Consider the following 14175-nt stretch of genomic DNA (forward strand, 5'->3'; position numbering starts at 1 on the left):
AGGGGGGGGGGGGGGGGGTAGGCCGCGCGAACATGGACTCATGAGTTATCGTGCGTTTAAAGCTCTATCGCCGGAGCCCAATGATATCGGCCTATCCCCTTCAACGCTAGATAAAGCAGCTCCGGAATAACAGAAGCGCCGCCGCCACCGCCGCTCCCATCTCCCTCTCCACCATTCTCCTCGTCATTCTCATCCTCGTTCTCTCATCCTCCTCCTCCTCTTGATCAGGCAACACATGGGAAATAATTGCTAGAGTGACTTTAACGCTCGTCCCCTGGCTGCTCCAGGCGCATATAAAAACGGCCTTTATATTTTGATGGTGGAGCGGGCGCGCGCTTCGCCGTTAATCCCACACGATTTCAAAGTTAACGATAAATTTTCAGATCGAGGGGCGAGCGTGGACGGGTCAGGGTCCGGCGAAAAATCGTTCCGGGGAAAATCCTCGGTCAGCCTCTTAAAATACGAGCGCTTTTCTTTCACGTCGCGCCACTTCGGATTGGCTTCATCTACCGCCGCGACCCGCCTCCACCATATCTCGTACTCTCTATCTCTCTATCTCTCTCGGGTTTTCCTCGCGACGCGCTCCCATGAGAAGCAAATGAAAGATACAAAAGCGTCGGGGCGGCAAGGCATCTCGTGCTTTTAAAAACGTCTTCGTATTGACGCAGCCGCTCCGCTCCGTCCTTATCTCGTGCGGCCCGCCACTGAATCACGAACAAACGAGGTGGACGACGAAATACAAAACGAGGAAGAAAAAAACAAAGAGCGCCCCAAGATGACGCGTCGTCATCTCGATTCGATCGGATTGCCGTGGTGGCTTTATTTCCGCGAAGCAGCGGCCGTTCGCACGGAGAGCGAGATAAGCCACTCTCTTCGAGTTCCCGATGATGATTTTCATACTTTGATGGCGCAACCGGGTGACGCTGTCCGTTATCGTTGCAAATAGCCGACGTTCCCGTTCTCATCTTGATGACTGCTCTCATCAGTCCCGGAGATCGGCAGCGTGCGCTTCTTATCACGTCGCCCCCGCTAGCGATAAGGGGGCGGGATCCGTGGGCGCCCCCGGCTTCCTCCTCCGGGACGGTGGCGGGCCAAGGACGACGGCCATTATCGGGAGCCGCTTATCGGCGGCCGAGCGGCCCCCGTGGAATCCCAGCCGGATTTTGGTGGGCCTCGGTTCCCCGCCGCGCCAACGACGACCTCCGCAGCCTCTGCTCCAAACCCCCACCCCACCCTCACCAACCACCCATTTTCCCCCATTATCGCCCACCCATTGCCTCTCCCCTCCACCCCGTCGCGACTTTCCCACCTTGACGCCCGCACTCGTCGTTCCTAGGGGCCGATCGATCAACGGCCGTGGGTCTCGAGGAGCGCTGTTGCCTCCACGTTGCCCTGCCGAAATGACGTGTGCAGCCGACATTGCCGCTGAAATCATCGCGGCTCCAGGCCGCTGCCACCGCCGCCACCGCCGCCACCGCCGCTCCTATTCTCCTTTTTCACTCTTGATTTTCATTTTCATTATGCGCGCCGCCCGTACTTTTCCATGACGCGCTTATCGCCGTCGCCACGTTAACAATTGCCAGGCAGTGGGACGAGCCCTCGGGACGGACGCCTCGCCCGAAATACGCCGATCTTCGAATAAAGAGCCGCTCGCTCTCGCTTTCCATTATGTCGCTTTCAATAGGCGAGTGCGCTCGAAAAGCCCCGTGTGTAAAGGAATTTACGGTATTTGTATGGGAAAGATGTTTCCTCGAAATACCATTTTTATTATTAAATTCCATTGAAAATCCTGCCGCTGCCCCAGCCGCTACCGCTACCGCTATTTAGATAAACTTATTAAATGTATTTATTTATTTTAAATACGCCGGGACTGATTGGAGACCATTTATTTATGACGAGGATATTAAATACGCAAACATTTGATTTTGCGCTATTCTCTCGTGGATTTCACCACGAATACTCGCACAAGTTCAATGCATACAGTGCTAATGTAATGTACATAAAAGTGCATTAAAAGTGTATGGAAAAAACGATTGACAGCCGAGGCGAGATTGTATTTATTTAATTTTTGGTCGCTTGTTATCCCTGCTCGAGCAAATATATTTACGATAATAGTGTCTGAAAGCGTAATTACACGATTCGGGATTACATTTGCTCAATTTTGGTCAACATCGTGTAGCGAGTAAAGTGTGCACGCATAAACGCCGATTCGCACGAAAAATATAAATTACTCGATTTAAAATTGTATTTACTCAGCTTTCGGGAAAATAATCCCGAAGCGAGCTGACGAATATATTTTTAGTACACTTGGGCCGAATCTACATTTGGGTTTAGTTAACTTTTTTTCGCTTCGCTTCGTTTATTTTTTCGCTGCTGGTGCCGTCGCCGTCGTCATCGTGTGGGTGGTGGTGTGCGGTGCATTAGCCAAGAAACGTAAGACCGACGAAGAGGAGGCGCGCGCCTACGGGTGAATACGTCCACGAAACTCATCCGGGGGGACCCCGGGAGTTGACGATATTGCGCCTGCGCGCGTTTAAAGAGCCCCAGCAGGGGGGCGGACGGAAAGGGGACGCCGACGCCGCCGCCTCCGCCTCCGCCTCCGCCTCCGCCTCCGCTTCTGCCTCTGACTCTGCCTCTGATTCTGCCTCTGCCTCTGCCTCTGCCTCTGCGTCTGCCTCTGCCTCTGCCTCCGCTGCCACCTTTGCCACTGCCTCCTACGTCCTGGGAGAGAGGCCGTCGTCGACATGGGGCGGCCAAGGCGTCGTCGTCGCCGTCAGCGGTCGCGGCGGCCGTAGAAGCGGCTCATATCGATTCGCGCGGCCGCTATTTTTGCCCCGTCATCCAGCCGGTCCCCCATCGCGGGGGCGAGATCTCTCGCGTATTCCCGGTCTCTGATGAGGGAGAGGGAGGAAGAACGAGATAGATAGATCGAGCAAGGGGAAAGAGAGAGAGTGAGAGAGAGAGTGGGTGAGTGAGTGAGTGAGTGAGAAAGAGAGAGTGAGAGAATGAGCGGGTGGGGGTGGGGGGTTAGAATAAAATCGGAATTTCGCTGGCCAACCTTTTAGCAGGGGACGACGACGGCGTCGGAATCGTGAAAAATGCCGCAGCCTCGAGATCGGACGATAAAAAAGGCCAAGAACACGGGAGAGGAAAGAGGGAAACTCTTCGAGAGCCCCGCAAGAATGCGTCGGCCTGCAGCGACTGTACGTACGCTCGTTTCTTTGCGAGCGAGTGTTTGTGATTGTTCGTTTGTGTGTGTGTGTGTGTGTATGCGCGCGCGCGCTTGCGTATATGCGTGTGAAAGATAGAGAGAGAGAAGGACGAAGGAGTAGTAGCCTCGCTGGCATTCCACGTGTTTTCCTTGTCCTTCTACGCTCTCGCTGGCGTTTCTCTTCTTTACGGTCGCGTCCGGTGGCTGCTTTTTGTTAAAATCGCCCATGTGCACACTCACACGTACGTGTGCTCGCGCATTGAACGGTGACGTGGGAGGGTGAGGGATTGAGGGGCACCACAGCTTGAGGGATAGAGAGAAAGAGAGAGAGAGAGAGAGAGAGAGAGAGAGAGAGAAAGTCAAAGATGTGAGAGGTTGGGTAAATACGAAAAAGGCGTAGGCTTGTGTGAGTGTGAGCACGGGGGAGTAGATGGTTCTGCGTGCGGGTGAAAGAAAGAACGAGAGGGAGTGAGTGAGAGAGAGAGACAGAGAGAGACAGAGAGATAGACCGAGAGAGAGAGAGAGAGAGAGAGAGAGTATAATCGGTGTCGGGACCCGCCGCGTACACGTGGGTCGCTCTACGCTGATGCCAACCGAAGCATTGAGTGAGAGAAAGAGAGAGGTAGAGAGGTAGAGAGGTAGAGAGAGAGAGAGAGAGAGGGAGAGAACGAATAAACGAACGAGTGAGGGAGAGAGGGAGATAGATCGGCTTTGGCTCGCCGTGTTGTCGGTGAGCAACTACCAGAACGCACGCCGCGCGAACTCTTTTTTTTTCCTTAGTATATCACCCACACTTTGGAAAACAGCGAGTGCGGCCTTGGGCGTTGTTGTTCGCGAATAAAGCGCCCGCACGAACGATTAGTGCGATCGTAATAATAATAGCTGTGTAGTTGTGTTGCCGCCTTAGCGAGGATCACCGTCGAGTTTTAACCCGCACACTAACCCAAGCTCTACTATAGGCTTTCCATGCACACGTGTAGCGCATTGCCGAATAACGACCGAATAAAGACCCTCGATTTTGGAATGCAACGGAGGAAATGAAAATGTGGAGGATGGAGAAGAATCCCCTTATCGTGCATTCGGCCTCTCAAATATGCGCCTTATCGTGCATTCGGCCTCTCAAATATGCGCCTTATCGTAGCCGTCTGCTTATGTCATTGGCGATAAGGTCGCATTCGACGATTAAAGGGAAAAAAGGGCTTAAGGTCGTTCACTTTGTTCAGGTTCTACGGGTTCTTCACCCTACCCCCATCCCATCACCCCCTTCGCCGTAACGTACACGCGGAAGCGTGTGTTTCCACCCTGGCGCCATCTTGCCACCGCTCGCGCAAAGGCCTCCGTCCCTCCGTCGCTAACCGAGCGCCTCTTCCGCCCTCGCACCCGAGGTCTTTTGCGCCGGCAATTCGGCCCTGCTATCTCCTCGTCGCGGCCACCCCGATGAGAGAAACCGAGGGACTATGGTCGACAGCGAGGGAATTCCCAGCCCCAGAGATAACCCCAGTCGAAACGAGGATGAACGCTCGAACGAAACCCTTTTACGCTTTTGTTTCTCTTCCAAGTATATATTACGCAATATTGTTGGTACGGCGATTGAAAACCGCCTCATATATCGGCTTCGGCTGTGACATAAGAATCGCCCCCCCCCTCTCTTCCCAATCCCCACCATTGGGTATTTGTTGTCACGAAGTATCTCGTTTCGGTTTTCTTGGACTTATTAATGAAATCGGGAATTTTTTCAACGACTGTGAATTAAGATAAGAAAGATGAGAGAAATAAAGTGACTTTACAGCCTGTGCTTCCGTAGGGCATACACACGATAGACGCAGTTTTGTTAAATTAATTGGTCAGCCAATTGAGAGAGTGATGTCACATGATGATTAATTTTATAGGAAAAATGAAATGTTGATAGGATTTATACGAGGAGGGCTATTATTCGCTATTGTTTGAGAGATCGCGAATAAAAGACATATCTCGCTGTTTTTCGCGCGCCCCACCAAAGCGTCGATAAGTGCATCCGAGCGCAAAGTAAGACGCCGAAATCAGCAAAGGTCGTCGTTTCCCATTACAAAACTAATTTTCATCCGTAGGCTTTAAGCGCTACACGTATAATTCCCCATTAAAGGCGCGCTCGCGCATTAATCAACATTTAAGCGCGCAATTTTCGCGAAATATAATAACATATCAGCGGTTTACCGTTAAGTGCGCACGCGGTACAAGTTAATGTAATTAAGATTTTTTTCCGTTATCCCAACAGTTACAAGGTCATTGCGTTTTTCCCCGGTGCGCGAATCTCTTGGGCTCCGACTGCGCTGTAAAATCAAATGAATATATTGCGGAATGAGAGGTAGGAACGGAACGTCAAGAGTGACAGTCGAGAGTATTCGTCTTTATCCGTGAAGCGGTGCGAACGTCGAGGGGGCAAAGTAACGAAAGAGGGGAGGGAGTGCGTCACGAATATACCGGATTTATAGGCTCGCGTTGCGTATGTGCACAGGTGTTTTCGTTGTTGTTGGCCGATTGTTGGACGAAGGAAGAAACGATAGATCGCTGACTCCTTTGGCGAGCACGACACATTTTCCCGAATCTAATTCAAACATTATATCGCGCACGCGCGCGCGCGCTCTTCTTCTGCTCCGTTCGTTATCTAGGTGCACTATCGCGTGTCTTGCTTTTTGTTGTTCCCGACGGCACTCGCACTGATTGCAAAAAACGCCTTTCATCGCGCGCTCGGTGTATTTTTAGAAATAAGCGGCGCATTGATTTTGTTAATTGGCTCGATCGCTTATTTTTATGTGATAATGTGCGCTCTAAATAACGCGGCGAGCGACCCATGAGAACTAAAAATTGCCAGACTTGTTTGCAATATGGTACGGTCATTAGTTTGATTAATATGTCGATCGAATTCGCGTAAATACAATAAATAAATAAATACGTGGCTTGGCCTTAACTTCGCATTGTACTCTTCATTTTTATTTTATTCCATTTATAGTGCCTATACATTTTTACGGCTCAGCCAATTTTATCTTAACGGCGTCTGTTACTTAGTACTGCAAATACGCGTGGTAACGTAAATTTAATAATTTATCTCGGATAGCCATTGTCATTGTTTGCCATTTATGCTTAATAATCGTATACATTTGCAAAATAATCCCTTCATATATGTGAATAATATATATGTAAAGTTTGAATGCTCGCTTGAACTAAATAATGTCAAAAGTTGAAAATAATTCGCTTTTCACTTGTGATCTCACTTAAGTCAATAATATTATTCGTTAATTAAATCACAAATCGTGTGACACTTACAACTTTGACGCGCGTTATCTGTTAAATGAAAATTTTTAATTAGTTTGTTGATCATTTACGCTCATTATTTTTCACATACTACATAACAAATGAACAATGCCCTGACTCCTCTGAAATACGTTTGTCTGTCGCACGTGCGATACATTATTCTTTCAATGATCAAAATTATACGCAATCGCACATTGTTCATATTTTATTTATTTTCTTTATTTTTTTATTTTTTTATTTTTTTTTCTTTTATTTTTTTTATTCACGTGTATATATAATGTTTTTTTTTTTATATTTTTTCATTTATGTTTACACACAAACACACGCACGCACGCACTCACGCACGCACAAGCACGCGAACAAAATAAGACATGAAAATGAATGTTTATCATCCGACTCCCAAGATCGAATAATTAATTATGCTTAAAACCTTAATAAAAATATGTAGTTTTGAAATAAGCAACATCTGTCGCGGCCCACTTTCAAAAGCAATTCACAGCGATAAAAATTCTCAGCTAATATATCAATTTACACCAAGAACATTTGTTTTCTTTTTTTGTAATTTACGTATGACTCGTCATTTTTGAGTTGGGGAATCGTTTTCCATAAACATTTAAAATAAGCGACTCGAGGACGCGACTTATACAAGCACTTTCGATGCTTATTTGCTCGCTCGCTCGTTCCTTATTTTTGCCGTTTCTTTTTCTTTTCTGTACGCAGAAATAAAACACCGGACACGATAATATGTCCCCCTTAATTTGTTGCGCACCTTTAAGATTTGCTGTAAACGGCTACCAACCATACGACCATATATCTCTGTATTCTACTGAAAACTCTGAAATCGACATGGCATGCGGCTGTTGTATGCACGTACCACGTAATAATCCATTGATTAGCAATTTAAGCGCGGAATAAAAGAAGCCCATGAGATGAGTGGCGCGAAGAGTGCGAGGATGGATGGGGGGGGGGGGTATGGGAGAGAGAGAGAAAAGTCAAAGCAGCCTAAATTTATGAACGACTTACGGTTTACGATTTACGATTAATTTCGCAATGTCGATGCGACGCCTCGTAACAAACGTCCCTCGAAGCTCCGCAATTCAGTATTATCCCGTTACTTAATAAAACGAATTTACTTGCCACCGAAAGGGAAGACATAGCGGCGACACCCAAGCCGCTGGCTGCAAACGTTCTCGGGAAGTCTGTCAGGTGTAGTGTTGCCGGGGGATCCCTCGCAGGTCTTCATCTCGGACCTAACGCCTCCTCCACCTTCTTCACCTCCTCCTCTTCCTCCTCCACCTCCTCCTCTTCCTCCTCCACCTCCTCCTCCTCCTCCTCCTTTTCCTTCTCCTCCCGCTCTCGACCCCGACCCCGTCTCTCGGCGCACGCGAGGTCCCGTCCATGCGCCGCGGCGTATCGATTTCCCGGTGGGACGCTTTCCTTTCACCCTCGCGTGGTACCTGGGGACGGTGGGTCGCGAGCGCGGGGTGAAGTGGAAGGTTAGGCGGTGAGGACTAGAGAGGGGAAGGGGAGTAGTGAAATTAAAAAGAGAGACCACCCGGGCCCCAATGGTCCTCTTAACGTTTCTTTCGGAAATTTTCGGGTGGAGTCGGCAGCGAAAGCTGAGATGTATCGTGGCGGTCCGGGTGTATCGACCAAACGTCGGCCGTTATCGCAGCCCCGCGCTTTATTGAATTTCCCTCGGCGGTGGTGGCGGCGGCGGCGGCTGCGGCTACTAAGGCGAGCGCGAGATAAGCCGCGCGACCGGTTTCGCGCGTGCGTCATCGCGTGTCGCTCCAGCGATAAGAGAGAAGGAAGGAAAGCGAGTGAACGGAGACGACACGCGGGCTACCAACCCTTGGACCCCCTGGGCTATTAATCTTTCGTCGTAGTCGGGGCCTCCTTCACACGCATCTCGGGCTTTTCCAATTCTCGCGATGCCACCACTCGTGACGTACTGCCCTTGCTCCTCAACCCTCCTCTCACCACTCGCCCCACCACCACTTACCAAACCTTATGACTCTTTTATCCTTCCTTGCCTTGGCAGTGCGTGCGTTATTGCGCTTTTAGTGGACGCGAGCAATCACTTAGCTGATTAAATCGTTGAGCGGGAGTCGAGATGCGGGGCCCTGGAGTTGTGTTGTGACAAAAGCGGGCGGTGGGGGGGGGGGTCCCACTGGCGACGAATCGATAGGCAAGACCGTCGGCTCTGTTACGCCAACTCCATCGTCGAGGAAAAAAAACTTCCGTATACGCACTCGGCGTTCCTTTTTTTCTTTTTCTTTTTTTTCTTTCTTACACGGGTGAGACAACGTGTATGGGACGTACGAACGAGGTCCATAATATTTCAATCAGAAACGTAGTAAATCCCGTAACGTCTAACAGAGCCTTTTTTCTTTTCATTTTCAACGGGTATGCGAGCGCTCTAAAATCGCAGCCGGCGATATTGTGTAGTATTGAACTTTTTTTTTTTTTTTAAACATGGCATTGCGTAAAATGAGCCTTTCGCAGCCTCGGCCACGAACGGCTCGCGCTGCTCGCCTTGCACAATGTCCAAAAGCGTCGCGACGCATTTTTTGTTGGCCTTCGTAAAGGAGTAACGAATGGTTCGTTGGCCGATTACAGACCCAGCGACCGGAGCAGAGCGTGATGCAGGCACTGGAGAGCCTGAGCGACTCCCAGGTGAACGACTTCCTCTCGGGCAAGGCGCCCCTTAACCTTACCATGCGTCTCGGCGATCATATGATGCTCATTCAGCTGCAGCTGTCGACGGTGACGCCGACGACGGGTACGACCGCGGGCCCAGCGGCACCACCGCCAAGGTCCAGTAGACCGCAGACACCGCCGAGCGCCCAGCCTGGGCCAGAAGGCCAGGAGGCCGCGAGTCCGACACGGTAAGCAGCCTCACATATTTTTGTCTCACGTTATCGCTAGACGCGCGCACGCTAATGATGTGATTCAACGATTTACGGTTTGATGATAAATTGTTTCGTTGATTTTCATCTGCGGGACTTGTGCATTACGCTCGGAGAAGCGCACGTGCGCCCAGGGACACAACGAGAATAACGAGTGGGATGGAAATAGTGGCAGCGTTAAGCGTTAAGATATTCGTTCATGTTGATTCGCGTTATCGGCATTGCTCTTACGGTATTATTCTGCCTCGTGTACTCGTCGTTAACGCCATTTTTCAATTTAATCAAAAATTTCCTTCTTCTCGATATTCTTATTTTTCAATTGCCCCAAAAATTCAGTAGAGCACAATCGCCAAAGAGCCATTAGCCATTGAACTTAATGTATGTGCCCATAATACTACCGAAGCAAAAAATATACCAATATCGCATAGTTACATTCATTGCACTAGTTGGCATAATTACAGTAATAATGGTAATAGTTATGGCATGGTAGTCCTCCACTGTTCTACTAGTACTGGCGATAATAAAAATAAGGATAGTTGGAAAAGTAATAATAATAGTGGTATGAAATATATACAGTACACGGGTATATATAATGCAGTGACAGTGATGGCAAAAACATCGTAATGGCAACAATAGCTAGATGAACAATAATGCACGTAATGCTAAAGTAATAAGTCGAATAATAAAATTAATAATAATGATGGTGAGTGAATTCGTAGTGGCAGCTTTAGTAGTACTAATAATACAAACAATAATAGTATTAGCAATCATAATAACATCAATAACAATGTGTATTGTGCACAATGAGAGCGCGTCTATTATTATTAATAATACTGCTGAGTGGCGGTAGTAATAAAGTAATGAAATAATCGAATGGGATGGAAATTTTCAGGCGCTCGTCGGGCGTATTCGCTTCGACGACGACGACAGCCGTGGCCTGTCCCTCAAAGTTTTCCCTCTCGAGGTCAATGGGTAGCTTAGCCTCGGCCGCTGTAGCTTCGAGGCTCTTCGCTGCTCTCAGTCCCCGGCCATCGGAGGCACCGAGTTCCCCAACCTGGCCAGGCGCGTCTGGTTCTAGCCGCAGCGCTAGTCCCTCTTGCTGGACCTCGGGCACAACGGCTGGCATACTCGAGCAGCCCTCTCAACAACTGCAGCAGCAGCAGCAGCAACAACAACAACAACAACAACAACAACAACAACAACAACAACAACAACAACAACAACAACAACAACAACAACAACAACAACAACAACAACAACAACAACAACAACAACAACAACAACAACAACAACAACAACAACAACAACAACAACAACAACAACAACAACAACAACAACAACAACAACAACAACAACAACAACAACAACAACAACAACTGCAGCAAAAGCCGCAGCAGCTACAGCAGCAACAGCAGCAGCAACAACCATCGTCGCCATCCGCGACTGCAACAACGACGACGCCAGTACCGAGCGCAAGACAGTCGCCAGGACTCCAACATCGGCATCCCTCGCGACATCGTCACATGCATCCACCTCGGCATCCCTACCACCATCACCACCATCACCATCATCATCATCATCATCATCGCTACGCCAAGAAAGTGATACAGGGTGAGCGAGGACGGCGGCTCGCCTTTGAGGCCTGTTTGCGCGAGTGTGATTCACGTTACGCGTGCAAGTGAAAGGCTCGTCGCTCGCTGGGAAACGAAAAGCCGACCGCAGCGGCGATCTGTGCCACAATGTTTTCGTGAATCACATTCGAGAATTATCTATATTTACTTTTCTGTTTCAATGATGGTAATAATTGAGCTGATTGGTGATTTGCTTTCTGCCCGATTATTATAATGAATGAATCCTACCCGTGTTTTTAGTCATGCCATTCGCTGAAGTTACTTTGCTCGCTTTCCAATTGATTTAATCTTGTAAAGATTACTTTTTTTTTTTTTTTTTTTTTTTTTTTTTTTTTTTTTAACAAGCATTCTATGTACACACGCACACACGCGCACACACGCGCACACACACGCCTATATTCAAGTGCAGATACGCCTATCGATTTAAACAAGTATACGATTGTTTTCGTAATATGATATAATCCTTTAGATCAAAATTTAATTATATACAACAATTATAATTGTACGTTGTATACAAGGATTTATTGATGTAACGCACAATAGGTGTTCTTTACTTTATTAACCAAGACAGAATTGCAAGTCACTCTCGCTGTAATTATTCATCGCTTTATATTCTTCGACTTGAAGAGTATTTTCAATAGTAACGCGATAACTAAGTATTCGGAATTACTGATATTGAAATATTGCTTACAGTAGCAAAACCATCGTGTCTATCGTGTAACGAGGCCGAGGCAACGGCAATGGCAACGGCAACGGCAACGGCAACGGCAGCGGCAACGGCAACGGCAACGGCAACGGCAACAATGGCAGCGGCAACGGCGACGGCGACACCAACGACAGCAACGGCGACAACACCCGATTCCGCTGCCAAGTGCTCGTTCATTCTGGGTCAATGTTATTGCTCGAAATCACCAAAGAAGAAATCGTGCACCGGTACAGAGGTCGGAGCTCCCATCCCGAAGAGTATCGCCACGCATACGAGTCCCTGCACGGAAGCTTGCGCTGCAGCTGCGGCAGCGGCGGCAACGGCTACGGCTACGGCTACGGCAGCAGCAGCTGTAGCGGCAGCGGCGACAACGACGACGGCGACGACTATTGCGACTCCACCACTGACCCCGACGAGCCTTGAGAGTAGCCCCGAGATCCCAACTACCGATCCCACATCAAATCCGACGGCGACTCTCGACACGAGAGCTCTCGTCGAGGCTTCCCGCAATCTCACTCAGAAACTCAAGCAACTATCCTCCGAGGTAGTCTACATTCAAATTTATATATCTTATGTTCGATAACCGAGGCGAGCTTCGTAAACATCTTACACGTATTCCGCAGGAGAACGCGAAGCGGCGCCAGGGTGCGATAATCGAAAGCATGCACCATCATGGCAAGGGCGTGTACACGGGGACGTTTAGCGGTACGTTAAACCCCGCGCTTCAGGATCGTCACGGTAGGCCCAAGCGCGACATCAGCACCATTATCCACATATTGAACGACCTGCTGTGTGCAACCCCGGCCACCAGCGCGGGTCATTATAGGAACCACAGGCATCCGGGTGCGCATCGCGGCACTGCCGGTGCCAGTGTAACTGGAGCCCAGGTCGCCGCAGCCAATCAGCCAAGCTCCATGTTCGCCGCCAACTCCGCGTCGCCGGCCTCCGTCATGGGTGCAACCGGACTCGAGACAGCGGTCGCTTGTCACGACGTGCCCAATACTAGCTACTCCAGCGGTTAGTCGACAGCTTGATTCTCTATTACCTAGAAAAATGTCCCTACTATTTGTGCTTGTCATTTCTTTGCAATTTCTTAAAATTTCTCTTATAAAATTCAAAATTTTCTTAACAATTTGAGCGGCCTTTGAGCAAGTTAGAAGCCTCGCCCCGATATGACTAATACGGTTAATTGATCTCACCATCCACGGGTTTTAATTGCATTTTAATTGCCCAGTGATAATACGCGACTCTTCTAATTTAATGAAATTTGGATGGATTGTTTGTTAAAAGTCGAGGCCACTCCAATGAGAAAGGAAAATGCTCGTCGATTGTTTGATTCGTCCTCAGGAACTGTCGCACAAACAAACTTTTCACGTATCAAATATATATTTGTCAGTTCTACTTCTATGCCATATTTACGAATACGTTAAAGTCGTGACGACATCATTGTAGGATCGAAATCGCCAAGCATTAAACTTTTATTCGGAGGAAACGAAAATATATGTTTATACGTGCAGTGTATGCGCTAAATATAAATTTCAATGAATGTAAATAAATATTTATTAAAATACGACCAAAAATATATTTACGATTGGTAAAATTACATTCTCGATGAGATTAAGAAAGTGAAATCTACGCTCCAATGGAAAGTACTTTCGTTTATTACGACATTATCGAAAATATTACTGCGTATTAAAAATACACTTTTTTCCCAGTCAAATATGACGTTCAATAGTGCGATGATATGCGAGGGAATATTATTGGTAAATTTAGCCAAATAAAACTATAAATTTGGGAGTCAAATTTTTCGCATCGATATTCTTAAGAATAGTAGCATTTATTATAAATTAAATTTAAATTTAATTTGATTAAGCTTCGTTTTCCATAATATTAATACGACTAATTAGACTTTCGTGCGATACTATTGCATGGAGCCGTGTTTATTCGAGTTACGGCGGCTCGATCCAACTAAAGTTAAATAAATAAAATTTGAATCGGGAAAAATCACGTCCTTGATACGTTATTATCGTAAATATATTTCCGACTCTTATTTACATCGCTTAAAATCATTTAATTACATGTTGATACTCGAATAATCATAATAGTAATGACGATAACAATAATAACAGCAACAGTAACGACAACAACAGCAACAAATACAATGACGATAACGATAATAGCGATAGCAATAATAACGATGATAACAGTGATGATAATGATTACCAATAGACCGACTAATGGCAATAACGATAGTCGTAATAACGGTAATAAATGACAGTAATTGACGACAAGAGTGAGCTAGCTGATGATTTTCCGTTCATTTCACAGAGGAACTTTCCAAAGAAAACGAGGCGACGAAGGGAAAAATGAGGCGACTACGCCTCGTAATGGAGCAGCGCCGGGAGAAGTTGCGCGCGAGGAGGC

The 14175-nt window shown here is 47.6% G+C and overlaps 2 protein-coding genes across 2 annotated transcripts in view; both read left to right on the forward strand.

The window, feature by feature from the left end:
• Positions 1-11019, forward strand: part of LOC105360431 (midnolin-like) — a 14548-nt gene extending 3529 nt beyond the window's left edge. Inside the window, exons 2-4 of the mRNA XM_011497326.1 lie at positions 9125-9393; positions 10307-10579; positions 10797-11019. Of these exons, the coding sequence (XP_011495628.1) occupies positions 9149-9393; positions 10307-10579; positions 10797-11019 (741 nt within the window). The 5' untranslated portion in view covers positions 9125-9148. The remainder of the gene's footprint in view (positions 1-9124; positions 9394-10306; positions 10580-10796) is intronic.
• An 829-nt stretch (positions 11020-11848) lies between these two features.
• Positions 11849-14175, forward strand: part of LOC105360433 (midnolin) — a 5600-nt gene continuing 3273 nt past the window's right edge. The window contains exons 1-3 of the mRNA XM_011497327.1: positions 11849-12295; positions 12375-12768; positions 14080-14173. Coding sequence (XP_011495629.1) covers positions 11849-12295; positions 12375-12768; positions 14080-14173 — 935 coding nt within the window. The remainder of the gene's footprint in view (positions 12296-12374; positions 12769-14079; positions 14174-14175) is intronic.

The sequence above is a fragment of the Ceratosolen solmsi genome, unplaced genomic scaffold (genome assembly GCF_000503995.2).
Source record: "Ceratosolen solmsi marchali unplaced genomic scaffold, CerSol_1.0 scaffold13, whole genome shotgun sequence".
NCBI classification, from domain to species: Eukaryota; Metazoa; Arthropoda; class Insecta; order Hymenoptera; family Agaonidae; genus Ceratosolen; species Ceratosolen solmsi.